General features: G+C 39.8%; 1 protein-coding gene across 1 annotated transcript in view; it reads right to left on the reverse strand.

Moving 5' to 3' along the window:
* The window catches only part of LOC136779973 (neurogenic locus protein delta-like), a 34,176-nt gene that overhangs the window by 13,529 nt on the left and 2,831 nt on the right, over positions 1-17,816 (reverse strand). The window contains exons 2-4 of the mRNA XM_066737965.1: positions 15,562-15,864; positions 5,938-6,001; positions 503-754 (exon numbers count right to left, since the gene is read on the reverse strand). Of these exons, the coding sequence (XP_066594062.1) occupies positions 503-754; positions 5,938-6,001; positions 15,562-15,864 (619 nt within the window). The remainder of the gene's footprint in view (positions 1-502; positions 755-5,937; positions 6,002-15,561; positions 15,865-17,816) is intronic.

The following is a 17,816-nucleotide window of genomic DNA, read 5'->3' on the forward strand; positions in this document are numbered from 1 at the left end:
CTGCTACTTATAAACTCTCGCTACCGCATCATCAACCTTACTTTCCTAGCCTCGCCCTTCGTTCAACTACGATTAAAAAAATTATTTATTTATTATTAATGTAGATATAGTGTGTTTGTGTGTGTTAATATACTGATGAAATGGAAAAAATTGGTTTTAAATTTTCCATTCAACATATATACATATATAACATTGTAAATTTCAATGTCTTTCGTGGGATAGGTCAATCCTTACCGCGATTCTGTGAAAAGTCATTAAATGGGTGATTATACTGTTAAATTGTATTTATAACGCGATGAAAGATAAATTTATAGCAGCTAGGCTGTTAGAGCGTTGGTCACTCGCTGTATTGAAATATTAGAATTTGTTTCTCCATTGGTAGATCGTAGCGTGGTTATATTATGACGTAAAGTGTTCTCTCGCTCGGTCAGTCGTGAAAATTGAAAGGTACAGAGAGAGAGAGAGAGAGGGGGGGGGGGGAGGAAGTGAAAAAAAAACTCACGATCGTTGCAGTAATCGCCCTTCCATCCCGAGAGACAAACTCGTTTTCCAGTCGGACTGCAGGTATAGTGGCCAAAACTGTCGTCGCGTGGCCTGCAGAGATTTTCGCAGCCTTTGCCGTAGTAATGCGCCACACACGTAACTCTGTACTCGTAGATCATCTTGGAATGAGCGCTCTTGTGCTCGTCCTCTATCCATTCGGGACCAATGTCGAGCCATCTCTGAGTCGCTAGCCTCGATATTAATACTCTTCCTGAAAAGAAAGAATTTTTCAACGATTAATTCTATAGTTTCGCATAGCTTTGATTATAATATTTTTTGTATGTTATATAATGATGTAGCGCGTACATCTTTTTATCGAGTTTGTGTGAAAAAGAGGATAGATTAGGATGGGGTGGGGTTTTTAGTTTCTGAGAAGAGTGGAGAGGATGGACGATTGGTTAAAATGTTATTTGGCGTCGAATGCGACGATCGACGCGATTCAAGTGCATCGTCCTCGTTCGCTCGCGAGCGAAGCGTTCGTCAGAGGAAAGACCGAACTGGACCGGACCGGACGTTCGTCCGCTATCGAAGCACACACAACTCGCTGCTCCTCCTCCTCTCGGGCCTCGGCCACCGAACGATCGGCCGGCACAACCTGCATCCGGTACAAATAGTCCAACGCGCTTCCTATATATATATATATATATATACATGCATGCACTGTCCGATAAATAACCCAACCTAACTTGTCCTGCTCTGCTCATCCTATTATTTCCTTCTTCTCACCATCATCCCTATTTTACGCACATTTTTATTACACTTTTATAAAGTGGAAAAAACAGTGACTTGTGCAAAACATTACTTAATAATTGCCCATAACAAAAAATACTAAAATATATTTTAATTTTTCCAAAGGTTTAATCATTTCATAATTATACAATTGTCATTTGTATTTTTATTAATCCTTAAGATACCAATTGTTTCTACTGTTTCTAGTAATTTTTTAGTTTTCGAATAAAAGCGTCGCGTGGATGCATGGCTAGGAATTTATATATATAGTTATGCAGTTTGCATCTCGTACAGGTTCTCGCTCTCCTTACATACTAATAAGATATGTGCAAGAGGGAAACGCAGGATGGATCCATAATTATACCGAAAAGATTTTGACCCTAGACTCTTTTTCAGGGAGTAAAGGGGGGGGGGGGGTTGTTTTAACCCAGTTGGTGTATTTAGCCGAGGGACTGAAAATAAAAGTAAAAACGTAGCCGAAGGGCATTATTGTAATAGGCTAAAAATTAGGCTCATTGGAGAGTAACCTACTGAAAAACCCTAAAGAAGGTTCCCGCCTCTTTTTTCCAAAGCGATTTCACAGAGGAGATTCGTGTGCGTGCGTGCAGTTGGGCCAAAGTAGAGACCAAACAACGAGTCTGATTGCGAGTTGGGAAAGGGTTTTTTTTTTTCGAAAAAAAAAAAACGACCTTCGAACTTCGATGCATACAGTAATCTATTAGTAAAGAGATTATATCAGATGCAAAAAAATGAATGGAGATAAAGTTATAGGAAAGCAACCAAGTGAGATCGATAGAAAAAATGGAATGCAACAATAATCTCTCCTTGTTGAATCGTGCGTCTCTTCTCTCACAGATGCGTATACATATATATATATATACACTCTGTGAAGTAGGGAGGGGGGGGGGGGGGGTGTTGGCCGATGGCGTGCCCGCGAATACTTAAGGAGAGGACCAGCCTCTTTTCCCAGAAGGGAAGAAACGCTAGGAGGCCCCGAGGCGAAACGGGAGTCGAAGGCCGCACAGCGTTTTACCGGCTATCTCGACTTCCCAGGTGATGCGCCACGATGTTGCTGCTGCTGCGAGTTCCGAAAAGAGCGATCTTCGCACGCCACACGGTTCGGCAGGAGAAAGGCCTTTACGGCCATCACCAAACACAACGGCAAGCCCCTCATTTTTTTACCATGTATTCCTCGCACAGGACCAGACAGATGTTCCTCTCTTCCAATCTTTCTACCTTGCCTGCCCATCAAAACAACCCCCCCCCCCACCCATCCTCGCCACCATCCACTTTTTCTTCCTCAACTTCTTCTTCGCCTTCCTCTCCATAGCCCATTCATCCTCTACCTTCGCCGTAAGCTTTCCGCACCATTTATACCTTTACTCTTGTTCCACAACTCCCCGTTATTCTCGTTATCTTCTCAACGCACCTGCACAGCGACACTTTAACTTACTTTAACTCTACGGTGTATTATACTATTCTCTTCTTATTCTTCCTGCTCGCGTGTTAATACTTTGTAGAGTTTTACACTGTCAACTTTGTTGCACGTATTTTTATCCTTTTGTCGTCGAGAAAAATTTTTGATTTCTATTTTGCGTTATTTTACCCGATATAAATTTAACTTCGTTGCGCCCATTTCTACCTTTTTGTTGTCGAGAAAAATTTGTCATTTCTATTTCGCGTTATTTTACCAGATATAAATCTCTGTCGTTCGCGCGAAGTTCATCGATCGATATAAAGACGTTTATAAAGCTATACTGTTCTTCGATGTTTCATCATTGCATGGATGTTTATTATCGAATCGACAGTTCGAGTTGGCAAAATACTTAAAATTATCGTATAAATTCAGTGGGGAGTATATCGAACGATTGTGAAAAATGCACAATGGAATAAGCGAAGAAAAATATTGGCATTGCAAATATTTCAAAGATTCTCGTGGAATTGAGGAAAGGTTCGCAATAATTTTCGTATCTCTCGACGTTGAAACGTGAAGAATTTATCGAGCGTTTCTTTTATAAGATTGTTAGCATAGATCGTGCGTCACGGTGTTCGGGACTGTCTCGAACAAAGAGGTCGAGATGAAGAAGAAATTCTTATACTCCCCCCTCCCCCCTCCCCTATATTTTCTAAAGATTTACGCTTGGCTATTTGTACACAAACAACAACGCTCCTGACACGCTACGTGGCCGATCGCTCTTGTTTACCATAATAAACTGAACAATGTTTCTATATACACGAGAGACAGGCTCCACTTTATTAATACGTATAGTATGCTCCGTTCAGTTTTTACTTTCAATGCCAACGCAATTATTGGTTGATCGAAATAACACGAATTCTTTACGAAGAATAGCGAAAGATTCATTTTACACATTGATCAATGGGATTTTATTTTTTTCAATTTTTTTACAGACTCTGATAATACTCGAATAAAAGAAAAATTCGCAAGCGTTTCAATTCCTTTTAATATTCTATGAAACGCAATTATTGGTTGATTGCAATAACACGAATTGTTTACGAAGAATAGCGAAAGATTCATTTTACATTATTGAATGGTAAATTTAATTTTTTTACAGACTCTGATAAGACTCGAATACAAGAGATGTACTCCAGTATTTTAGTTCCAATTAATATTCCATTAAACGTGATCATTATTCGTTTAAAATAGCACGAATTATTTACTATGAATAGCGAAAGATCAATTTTACGTTGCAAACTGGAAAATTTAATTTTCCTTACATAGAATCTCGTAGGACTTTACGCGTAGGTCTTCAGAAAACAGCAGAGCCATTTCCACGCACGCGCACACACACGTGCATATATATGTAATTTCTAATTAAAATAACTCTTAACCACCTGTGTGTGTGTGTGTGTGTGTGTGTGTGGCTTAAATAGTTGCATGATATAACGCGATGGCTTGGAAAATTCCAGAAATACCTAATAATAATAATAACACCCGATAAAAATTCTACTAAAAAAAGAAAATGGCGGTTAAGATTTAGGAAATATTGAGGAGATATTGGGTAGAGTAAAGGGGAGACCTAGTACTGCGTGTTATAATACATCCAGTGGCGTATACGGAAGGCTTCGGATTACAGGACTGTTAGGTTGAAGCAGAAGAGAGGCGGTGGTAGTGGTGGTGGTCTCTGCTGCTACGATTACACAGGAAGGAAACTTTAGTTTCCGCAACGAACCTCCCTCGTATCCTCTTCATCTTCATTCATCTAACACAAAGTATCTCTTTCTAGTTCCTTTTGACACGAGTATATTCTCTCAATTAAAATAATACAAATTGCGCAACGATCTCGATAAACAAATAAATACATAGAATATAAGACGGTGTGAAAGTAGGAAGTGAACACAGTCGCGAGTTGAACTATATTTTATAGATGAGACATAGACATAGAGAGAGAGAGAGAGAGAGAGAGAGAATGGAGCGTGCGAGTAAACAGAGCAGCAAGGCCACTGTGGAAGAGGGAACAAGAGGCGAGCGGAACGGAAGTGGCTTCTTGAGTGAGTTGGAGCCGATGGATATGGCACGCATCGAGTCGCACTAACCAACATACTTATATATATATATATATATATATATAGTATAGTAGAAAAACCAGCTGGGCTGCACATGCCCGTCTACTCGAAAAAGAGCTTTAGCATGCCAGGCCAGTCACGGAATTGTCTCGAATCTTCTCTACACTCGGAGCTCCTTCTCCTATTTAACGCTGAACAAGACTGATCGGGCTCCACCACTAATTTTACTCCGATCCTTCCATCTCCGTCTGCCTTCGGAAATCTACTGCCGGAGTATTCACAGCGTCACTCCAATTGCATTTGCCACTAGCCGATCGACAGAGATAAAACGATGCTGCGAGAGTATCCATGGTAAATTCTCGACAACGTGGTCTATATAGCCCCCCCCCCCCCCTCCCCCCATCACCATAAAATATACGTAGAGGATTCTACTGGAAAAAAGTTATAGAATGCCTTTAGGGCAGTCACACTAATTTCTCCTTTATAAAGAGTGTGCAGTAAATACAACGATAGGGAATTATAGTTTTTTGCTGATGGTATACGTGTACACCAATATACATTCTCATCTCACTGTCATTGCGTTGGTATACGTGGTTCCTATAAGGAGCATGTAGCAAATTTAATGATAGCAAAGTGTCAATATCTGTAACTATATACATATAAATAAATTATACATTCAAACGCTGAAAATTGAATGATGATATGCATGCACACCAATACACATTCTCACCTCACTATCACTGTATTGATATCCACAGTCCCTGTAGACTCGAGCTACTATTCCCATTTAATTTTAATTAAGACTCGTCGCGCTCCGACACTAATTTTATTCCGATCCTCCTATACATCCCCCCCCCCCCTTAAAAAAAAAGACAGAATCCTTGACTGTGTTTACTCTTTTGGCGTAGGTGTCAACTCCACACAAAGAGACAAGATTACTCGCACTCCAGAGTTATTAAAACGATCGAGGAGCATCGATTGTTGTTTCGATTCCGAAAGCCGGACACTCCGTCCGTCCGTCCGTCTATAGGTCGTTGCGGCCGCGGAGCGAGAATGACTCGTTGCACCGCAACCGACGCACGCATCGTTCTTACGTCCAGCTCGACTAATTCTTCGTGGAAAAAAAAACCTTGTGCTTACCCGCAGAGTGCTGCGTCGTATTTTCCGTGTCATGATAAGCTTCCACTATGAGCGTGAAGGTACCCTGTAAACACACAAGAAAATCATTATTTTCAAAATGCACTTTAATCATTATATTTTCTAATTATATAATTTTGTTAAAAATATAAAATATCCTTTGTCGTATATACAAGTTTAAACTGACAAATAACATATGTGTATATTTTTATTATTGATAATTATAATAAATGTATATAAAAATAATAAAATGTATAATAGCATAAGTGACTATATATTAATGATTGAAAAATATAAATATTTGATGGTGCATTTTCTGTATGATATATACAAAGTTATTCGGATTAAACGACTCGGACCATGGACACAAAATGCTGTTTAACTTCGCAACTATGAGAGATAGCAATTTTTCTTACAAGACCTTTTCGAACGCGAATCAAAAGACGCTTCGAAAAGGTCTAGTAACAAAAATTGCTATTCCTTATAGTTACGAAGTTAAACAGTATTTTATGTCCATGATTCGAGTCGTTTTATATACGCAAGCTAAAACACTGCAGTAGGGCAGCTGAGAGGCGCACGTGTCTACGTGAAAAATATCGCAATTAATGCAAGTTTTCGCAAAACTCGTCGAGAGGATCAAGCGTTATGAGGGGGGGTACAAGTTTTGCAGCTGGCACGCACACGTCGTCGTGTGTTTCGTTGTGTCGTGGGGGAGGGAACGCGCGCTGCCTGCGTGCCTGCGCGTGCATTGCGTGCATGCGTGAGGAGAGCACGAGCACGAGATACATACGCAACAGTACACACACACACACACACACACACACGGAAGTGGAGCTTGAAAACATTGACGAAATTCCTCGTTAAAAGCAGTAAAATAAATTGGCTAAGCTCGGTTAATGTGGCACGTGTGTTGCGTGCAAACACCTCAACTTTGCTTCCGCATCAACGAAAATCCGAATTTCGTTGCAGGAGAAGCGCTCTTCATTGTTCGTTGTCGCTCGCGTACGTAAAGGAGAACTACTATTTCAAATGTACCAGAAGCAGTTTTATTGATTTAAACTATTGTGAAGAAAGTTTGAATAATTGAACATTGTTATTATAGTTCGATATAAAATTTTCTTGATTTCTGTAATTGTATAATTGAAGAGAAAAAAAAGGTCCTTTCGTGAGTATTCAAAAATGCACGTAAAGGGGAACTACTATTTCTGATACAAAACCAATTATTTAAATGCTCAAAACCAAGGAAAAAAAAAACAAATAACTAAAAATTATTATCAATTCGTCCAGTTTCTTCTTCTTTGTAACCGTACACGATGAAAGAGACTAAAAAAACCTCGTCATTCGCCGACTCGTCACCGACCATTAATCCGCACGTAAAACGTACGAAGCATTTCTACATGGAATTTAAAGTAAGATGGAAGATAACACGGAATAAAATGATTACAGCCCGAGCCTCGTTTCTCCGCGGTTCTAAAGGTAAACATTTCGAGAGGAACTCCACACACGGAGAAAAAGATATTGGCAAGTGTCTCGACTCTCGAGTAAAGAGGTGTCGTTTCACGACTACGCATTCGATTAATTTACCACTCGTGTAAGCATGTATATATAGAAACACAACTCGAGAGCACCGCGACTTTATTTCCAAGCAAACTCCCACGTGTTAAAAACCTTCCTTCCATATACAGGCCGCGTTCCCTAATAACTCACTCGATATACAATCCTGTCGAATAAAAGTCAAATTGACGAAACTTTAATTTCCCCCTCCAGAAAAAATTCTAAAATTTTATCAAATTGCGAGTAGAAATAAGTATACAACGTCTCGATTAATTCCTGGACAAATGGGGTCCGCCCTCGTGTATCACGCACGTGTGTGACGCGAGGGAGGTAACGTTGGTTGTTGCGGGGAAAAGTGAGTGGGATAGAGGGGGGGGGGGGGGGGGGTACGTGCGTGTCTCTATAGCGGAATCGCATTGAACGCTGAGACATTCGGTGGTAGGTGCAAGACTGCGCGAGCATTTCGGTTGATGCGCGCACGTGCAGTGTGCAGTGATAATTAGAGAGAGAGAAAGAGAGAGAGAAAATGAGCCCTCGCGCTCTCCGAGTAATATACACGCATATATATAGGTGTCCTCGTTAGCGCAGTTGCGCACGTTGAATAATTAATATTTATATCCGGAGTAGGTATCATCATCCACCAACCGACCAGTAGTAATGATAATTTGCACGCGTCTCACTCGTGCTCCAATGATTAACACACTTTTCCCTCTATTGTATAGCTATATATATATATATACGCGTATATTAAAATTACGTAATTATCAATATATCTATCAAATTTCGAGCGATTAAGATAATTTTACACGTATGTCTTAAAGAGGGGGGGGGGGGGGGAGTTCACAGGATTATACAATACACACACAGGGTTAAAAGAGCTAAAATTTGCATGGGAAGAAAGTAATATTCAGCGTGATTTCTGCGATTGGATAATAAATGTTCATCGAGGCGTGCGAGCTCATCATTCATATATATATATATATATATATATATATATATAAGATACTCTGTTCGGAAATGTATTACTAATTCGCGCGTACCTATATGTATAAATGAAATGTAAGAAAATGAAACACACACGCAAATAATTATTTTCTTTCGCCAAGATTTTATTCTCGAAACAATTTGTTTGTGCGAGTATATAGGATTGGTGGAGACTGCGCGTTGTGAGGGGGAAGGGAGAAGAACCAAGCAGAGCCGGGCTGCGATGGTATGTGGCCTGCGTGCATGTGTACCGAGAAAAAAAGCACCGTGGAAGAATTCCGCGGTTCGATCGCGCGAGCCCGTTCGTTTCGTACCCCGCGCAAGTCCCTTCATTATTTCTCCGATAACCGAGGACAAATGTCAATTAAACCTTTTTTACCCTTTGCGTGCGACACCTTGCCCCCCCCCCCCCCCCCACCTATTCATTCACGAAAAATAAGTCTGCGACCGATAGGTACTTGCATTAAACAAAATACATATATGTATTGGAAAAAAATCTCGTCTTTTTAATATATATATATATATATATATATATATGTATGTGTAATTTTTTTGTAATTTAAATAAATTTATAGGTATAAAAAAAGGAGTTGATAAATTAGTGGAAATTTAAGGATAATTAAGAATTCTCGCATGAGGATTGTGTTCCAACTGTTATCATTCTGAACAGGTGTGTGCAGTTTTAGGTTGAACGCAGGTAAGATATGCAGAATGTGCGATAGAGAGAGAGAGAGAGATAGAGAGAAATAAGGCAGTCGAAGGTAGTCTCAGCCGAGACAAAGTGTGGCAGGGTGGCAGGTAAAAGCGCGCAGGCATGCGCCCATCCACTATACCTATATATATATATATAGAGAGAGAGAGAGAGAGAGAGAGAGAGAGAGAGATGCTCAGCCTGTGCATCCTGGCCAGATTTAGGGTCGTAGCACCCGAGGGAAAAGGTACTTGGTGAGAAAAGAGGAACCAATCCAAGGAGAGAGAGAGAGAGAGAGAGAGAGAGAGAGAGAGAGAGAGAGAGAGGAGCAGAGAGTCTGTGTCCGGCCTTTTCTCTCGCGGCAAGGACGAAGCAAACTCACTCTCTCAAAGCATCCAATACATCTCCCTTTATTCCTACAACCTGCTGCAGCTTCCTCTTACTCCCTCTCTTAGCCTCCATTCTTACAAATACCACCCCTCCCCCCTCCCCATTAAACAATTATGCACTACCACCTTGCCATCATTCTACACAATTCATCATTATCATTTATTATTTTCCGTAAATCGAACAAAAACTTTCAGAATTTGTTAACTTAAATTTTATCATAGTAAATTTTTGGTAAGAATGTAGGGGGGGGGGATATGAGAAAATTTAGTTTCAGATGGAGGGGGTATCAGAGAGAAAGAGAGAGGAAAGACTATTGGAGAAGGAAGAATAAAGAAAAGAAAGAGATATAAAGAGGAAGATACGGAGAGGAGAGAGTAATAGGCGTTTCAGAGAGAGAGAGAGAGAGAGAGAGAGAGAGAGAGAGAGAGAGAGACGGTCTCTCACTCGGCAGTCGGTGGTTCCCACGACTGCGCAGAATACAACCTTTCCCTTCCCCTTCCTCCTCTCGCCACTCCTCCCTCCCTCCCACTGTCTCTCTCTCTCCGTTCGAATGCTATTTCCCTGCACCCACGCGGCCCCCCCCCCCCCCCCCCACCTTTCCCTGGCTGCGATACATCTCTAGCAACACTGGACAGTACCTCTCGTCACGTGACTTTTCAACACCTTCCCACCCCACCCCTTTTTTCACTAGTCACTCCGTCTTTTGCCATTTCAATTCGCACCAACGAAATTCCTCCAATTTTTATCCTCGCTCCTCGTTAGATTTATCGGTCAAATCCGTTTATTCTTGTCGCTCTTGCTAAAGATCACTGGCATGTAAACAAACACACACATACAGACATAGATAGTCCCTCTTGTTGCAATTTAAAGAAATTCGCTATACTGTGGAAAAAGAGGGAAAAAATAGGCGGCGCCGTTTGAGGCATGCGTGATCGAAATAGAAATGGCTTTTTCGATTGGTATGCACGTTTTAATTATCGTGGAAAGTTTAGTGTGCGACGAGACGAGCGGTGCATATACGCATCTCGCGCAGACTGCATTCGGAATTGAGCCTGCGCTATCTCCTTTCCCCTTTAATCGCTCTCGCTCCTTCCTACCCGGTCAAGTATACCAACTTGTATTATAGACTACGTGAACATTTTTGCTAGACTATTATATACATATATATATATATATATATATATATATATATATATAGTTGCTCTCGATGATGCTTCTAAAATTTCGAATAATCTTTGTTATTTATCGAAACTTTAATTATACATCCCCTTTAATTATTCAGTCATCCGTATATGGTGATGCATAGTTTAGTAAAGATTGAAAGTTTGTAAAACTCGCAAATAGCGTTGAAGAGAACATACAAATTATTCCTTTTTTTCAGTTTTTATAATTGTGAGAAAACAAAAGATTCCTATTAATTGTAAATCGGTCTTGATGATACGCTTCTAAAATTTAATATTACTCCTTTTTGAATAATCTTGCTTACTTATTAAAACTTTTATTAATTTCGTCTAGATGTACGATATAATCGCACTCGTCGAGACTTTCTTTGCGTTCTTACTAACGAGTCACGCTTTCTGCACGGTATCATTTTTTAACGATGGGACACACGTGTCATCTTTTCTCGTAATTCGCTTTCTTCCTCTTTTTCTCCATATTCTTTTTCTTCTGTATAGAGTTGTCAGAAATTGCTTATTTAAAGCCAAAATAAAATCATGTATCCCATGTATATACACGCGATACGTCATTGTATTTTGGTTGAAATTGGCTGTAAAAGAGCAATTCCTGGAATTTATACTTCAGTGTTTACAGAGGCAAAGAATTAACCATTGAAGGTCTTTTGTATTGATATAATAATAACACCGATACGAGCTTGTGTCGTGTAAACAAGATCATGTACAGTGTCTCTTCATCTCGAGTGGCGACTGAAAACGAAAATATAGCATTGTTTACGTTGGGAACGACTCGTTCCATCAAAGTGATACTATTATTGAATAGACTTGATTGGAACACGCGACTGCTGAATTGAGAGATTTGTACGATGAGAAGATAGAAAAACGAGCAGGCACACACGTCAGCTGATGTGTACCTGCTGTTCTATAGAGCACGTGTCACATATATACATATATATATATATATATATCCTGTGTGCATATTGCGAACGTTCACTGGCACTGCTCGCGTTCTTCAGTCTGAGCGAGCAAACGGGCCAATGCACGCGATTCTACACAGGCAGAAGTCTGTTCTGGCTACCAAATACTTCACTCGAGTGCTTTATACTTTAAACTTTTCTTCGGTGTATATATATACAACAACAACAAAAAATTTTACTAACATCTTTGTATCAGACTATTGTAATTAAGTTTGACAGAAAACTAACAAAGAATAACGTAATTTTTCATTCCATTCACCATCGAGCAAGCGTTTATTTACTCCCGAGTTGGTGTTTCCAGTGAAAAGGCAAATTCTAGGAAATGGTAATCCGAGATATTTCTCTCGATAGGTACGCATAAATAGCAGCGACTATTACGTAATAGCCACCTCTCTGCTCTTCGGATCAATGCATCGTTTTAATAAGGCTAGGTTCCGTAACCCAATACTTACGCTACTTACCGATCTTAGACATCTTTTAAAACTTGAGTCAACGAAGCTCTGTTAAACATATATACGTACACTATCGATTAGTAAAATACTTTAGAGAAAATAAACAATTGAACTCCGAAGAGTAATCGAATACTGCCTCGCGAGTCCGAATAAGTAATTGTCCGTGCAACATCGACCGAATCTCAAAACCGAAAAGTTTGAATTATTTGTTCAGAGGAACGAGTGTATCACGGGTGGTTTTTTATAGAGGGGAAGTGAAGCGAACGAGGTTAAAGCGATGAAAGAGTGAAAAAAAGAAGGGAAAAGGAAGCTGCGCTTGGATAATGAACGGTGGTCAGGTTAGGTTGGGTTAGGTTAGCAGGGTATAAACAATATTGCACGTATTTTAGCACACGTATAGCGGGCGATCGCTCGAACGCGTGCATTGGTACGCGTGCGTCTGTGTGCGGAGACTCGTCCAGCCGTGCGTGGCCTGCAGTATGAAAGAGGTTAGGTTGATCGCGTGAGTTTTGTAGCCTGCGGTGGAACTAAAAATACACGCGGGCAGCGCTGAGAATTTTAGGAGAGCAAACGGGTGTGTGCGCGCGCGTGAGCGACTGTGTTAGCTGCCTCCTTTAATCTTTCTTCTTTTTTCTGCAACTTTCTTTCTCCTCTGATTCCCCAAAAGGTAATTTCTGTCGAGCGTTTGCTTATAAAATTCGACCATCTTTTGCTTCACCGTGTTAAAAACTAGAGAGTGTGAAATTTAAGAATTTCTCTCTCTCTCTCTCTCTCTCTCTGTCTCTCTTCGCGAGAGAAATTATTATCCAATAACGATGAAAAACGCTTAAATAATTAATCAAACAGAGGAATCAACTTCCTCGAACAAATATCTCGTTGCAAATAGCAAGTATTTATTATATAATTCATATTTATCTAAATTTAGACAATTTTAGACGAGTTTTAGAAGCTCTTTTACTAATAACAAGAAAAGAATAAATTCTATGTCAAAGATATTGAGAGAATTTGTTTTCTTTGCAATAATTTGACGAATCTTTTCATGAGAAATTTACTTGGCTTTCTTGAGCCATCTTTCGCTTTATACTGGAGCTTCTTTAGTCGTCTAGAACGCGAATCACGCAGTCTTTTCGGCCGTGGGACCCGATTTTCTCTTTCTCTCCTTCTCTCACGCGTACACTCATACATTCTCGCGATCCCTACATAGGGCAAGGCAAGCCCGTGCAAACAGCAGCTTTCCTCTTTTGCCTTCTGTCCCGCTCCCTCCTTCCTCCTCCCTCCCTACGTATCTATCCACGATCATCAACGTCCTGTCCATTATAAGCACGTAAATTGACGCACGGTGAATGCGTATTTCCTCGTGTGTCTACTCCACTATATATATATATATATATATATATATATATATTGTATACTGCTCTCGAATATCCCTTCTTGCGTTACACATTAGAGAAATCTCTCGATCGACTTTTCAAAAATATAAAATTCCAATAAAATTTCATTGAAATAATTAAAATTTCTTCATTAAAAAGGAAAGAGTGCTGGTAAAGTCTCGTATGAAATTACTCTGATTTACCGTTCCAATTATACCAGTGCTGAAGGCCTCTTACGTATCTAGAAAAATCTAAACCACTATTAAAATACAGTGACCCCTAACGTTAGGGTTAACATTACGTTTGACACGACTGACTCGCCTTTCACATAACTTTCCTTTTTATCCTCTTTTTTAATCCCTTTTTTTACTCCATTTCGTTTTACTTGTTTTTAACCGTTCTTAATATTATATTGTGCGTAATAATCAGTTTACGACAGAATTAATGCTTTATAATAATTATAAGTGTGTGTTTGTGTTTTAATTAATTGTGTCCTAACTGAATGAGATTTTTCAATTCTTTTCTCTTAAATTCTTTAGAGTTATTCTACATTTTCTATATTGTTATATTTATATACTGTTCATCAGACAACTATAAAACAGTAATCAGTTGATTTATTAAAAATTGCCCATAATTAAGAAATATTCATTACATAAACAATTGTCGAGTTGCACAAGGTATAATAATAATATATCTATTTTTAAAAATAGCACTTGGATTTTTTTTCTCATGGAATTCTTCCTTTTATTATCCAACTTTCTTTGGCGGGCAATAATTTCTATTGAACGACCACGGCGTATATTTGTTTTTAGGACGCATCTGCTCTCCACGCATATTTCGAAGAAATTTCATATTCAAACTTTAATTATAACTCAAACCAAGGACGATTTCTCTCTGTAGCAGCTCACTGCTTACCGCAACATTATAATTGAAACTTGCATTCGAATTGATCATGCTTGATCGATTATAGACAAAAGTCTTACTGCTCAGGTAATTTTTCATCGATAAAAGAGAACAAATCGTGTTAGGTGCGAAGGTTTCTCACTATTTTCAGCGATCGGTAACCTGTTCATAACAATGTTATTCTTGCAGCAAAAAAGACCTTCGATTGAAAAAGTATTGTCCACTTCCTGGATTTCCGTAATTTTAGTGATTTCAGTCATTGAGTAGCTCGATGATCATCATTACGATTGCTCGTCTATACTTGATGAGCATTTCAAAAATCTAATTAATTATCAGTAGAATTTAATTATTTACAATAAGAAAACTAGCCTTAAATTTTTGTAAAAAAAATAAATATGAAGTCATTTTAAAAAAGTATCTTGGTAGTTTTGTAAAAACAAATAAATAGTCAAGCAAACACGCTCGCGATTCCTGGAATGATGCGTTGGTGTGACACGAGTGGAAAATGAATTAATTGCGCGAGCTTTGAAGGATTGGCGTAAACGTTGATGAGAGGCGATTACGAGGAATGGTAGGAACGATTAGGTTCTGATGGCTTGACAAATGGTAATTTGGAATGGGAGTCAAAGGAAAAAAAATCCTTTGAAAAACTTTACAGTTTTCTCATTTCATTTTCCAGCAGCCAATCAGAGCTACGCGACGAGGTTAAATAATTTTACAGAGATTAGCTCGACGTGCTGCATTAATCCCTATTTGTATTACTTTCTTTCAATTACAATAGACTGCACTTTCCTGTTCAGAGGTATAAATTACCGTTACGTTACGGTAGCACCAACAATCGTGGTACTGCAGCAGCAGGTATGTATGGTGTGTATATATATATATATATACATATATACGCTGAGAGGAGACAAACGCCTCGAGGCTCTCATGAGCGACACACTCAACGAGACTCGTTTGTTAATTCGAAGATTATCATATAAACGTAAGAGAGTAAGGTGGAAACCAACGTCATACCACATTTTCACCTGAAATCTCACTTTGGAAAAAACAAAGAGAATTTTAAATATTCGCATGGACACTCGCATAAACAATAATAGTAATAGTAATAATGAAAAGAGTGACGCTTACCGGCCACGTAAAGTCGAAAGGGAATCTAATGGGATTGGTGAAGCTTGGCAAAGCAGCGTTGGAGGTAAAGTTGACAACGTTCTCACCAAGGACAGGCGTGACGACGTCGCCGTAGGTACACGGACTGGACGTGTCGATCTTTGCTTGGTATTGCTTCAAGCAAACCCTGAATCTCGTTTTGCATACTCCCGAGCATTCGCCCGTTCTCGACACGCCGCCGGAGCAACACTTGCCAAGATTGTCCTTTCCATATTCATTCGCGAATGATTTTAACCTGATCTCGAACACACCCGAGCCATTAACCTGAAAACAATTTTAATCGTTAGATGTACGTAAAATCAGATTAAGAGTTAAGGTTAGAAGAGAGAGAGAGAGAGAGAGAAAAGGAAATTGGCGGGAAAAAGAGAAGCTTGCGAGAAGAGGGTGTATGTAACATGTTGTTGACTGGATAGCACGTGTACAGTGAGTTTTTTGCACGTGCTTCTATATCTCTCCCAGGAGGAATCGGAATAGACCCCTCGTGTACTGTGCGAATGTAAAAACTGCCGGGCGAGTCGAGACGAGAATGACTTGTGTCGCGCAACTCGGCGATTCGAGCTTTTTCTTTGTCTGCGAGTCGCGGTTAATTCGTCTCTTGTCGCCGAAGCGACGACGCCATCTTGTGTCTTTTCTTCGCTCTATAGGAGGTTCAGAGTTACGCTGGGAGATGGCTCAGCCACCGAGCTAGGGGGCCAGCCGGCCGGCTCCCCCCCCCCCCCTCCCTCTACTCTCGTAAAACCATTAGCGACGCACACTTGCCCCGATCGTCTCGAAGAAAGAAGCTGCGAGACGCTAGCACGCGCAAAAAACTTTATTAGTCTGCGCGAGTCACTGCACCAGACTCTCCAGCAGCAAAATCATCCATTCCTCCCACGTGCCACTGCTATTCATATTAATCCTTCCGCTTCACCGAATCATCCCCCTCCCCCCTCCCCATGCACCTTAACGAACACAGACCTGTGCTAACGAGTGTTTTTCAAGCAGCGCCATCTGTAACGCTAATAAGCGAGTCTTGACTTTACTACCCGTTTATGCTGGCATTTGCATCTTTGCCACCACTTTTTCATCGCTACTGCACTAAACTAACCTACCAATTATCGATGGCGTTACACTCCACTCGCTATTCGATATATTCCAGAAGAAGAGAGCTGAAAACCCTAGCTTTTCTCGTGAGGAATATCTATTATAATACTTGGAAAGAAGGATTAATACTGTTGTGGTAGCTGGAGAACTGAAGAATAAATGTGTTGTTTGTTGGACTATGAGAATTTATCGATAAAACTTGTTGTATAACACGAGTAATTGCGACAATATCACTGAACCGATATTTCTTGTTTCCGTGGATAAATGTTTCTACGGCTAAAGTTATAAATGTGTCAGTTATTCAAATTGACAAACAAAAATGGCGGGAAACACTTTTCTGTGAAATATTTGTGTATATTTATAATGAAATATGTAAGACATTAGTTGTGCCACCGACCATTGGGGATGGTTTTTTTACGTAGGTTTTATAGGTTAGACAGAAAATCACTCGAATTTCACTTTCCGATACTGGATGAAGAAAGTATATGCACACATAACCTCACTCTGTACGGTACAAAGAAAAAGACAGCTTTATTTAGCAAGCGAGCATGAATGGCAAACCTGCTAATTACTAGTACTATATATATATATATATATATATACACACATATAGCTTACGCTTCTTAGTGAAACTGTAAATTCGATTTCACTTCGCGGTAATGAAAAGGGAGAATGTCACACAGCTACGAAGTCTTTTCAATGAGGAATTCTCATTTTTGGCGGACTGGAGACTATTCTGAGCACGAATGGCCGCCATCTATTTTTGAACGCGCCAGAGTCCAAGTTTCGTCATAAACGATGATTTTCATTTTCGACTTGCATCTATAACAGCGTATCGAGCCACGCGCGGCGATCACCGAGAAGAAAAAATAAGGTAGCGTAAAGCGCGCGAGTGTATGTTGTTGCTATTAGGTGACACTAGGGTGAGTTTCGCTAGTTTCAAAACCGCTCAATTCGACATGCGGGGTTGCCAATTTTTTTATCTAAATGCTATTGGTCAAGTAACATTCAAGATTAGATATGATATATATGTGTGATATATACAATATATATATGTATAGTTATATGTAATAAGAAATATCGCACAAATAATCATATCCAGCCATCCAACATCAGCCGCTCGACATTATTTG

The sequence above is a fragment of the Prorops nasuta genome, unplaced genomic scaffold (assembly GCF_024137725.1).
Source record: "Prorops nasuta isolate Cenicafe-Biocafe unplaced genomic scaffold, Cenicafe_Pnas_1.2 PNAS00018, whole genome shotgun sequence".
NCBI classification, from domain to species: Eukaryota; Metazoa; Arthropoda; class Insecta; order Hymenoptera; family Bethylidae; genus Prorops; species Prorops nasuta.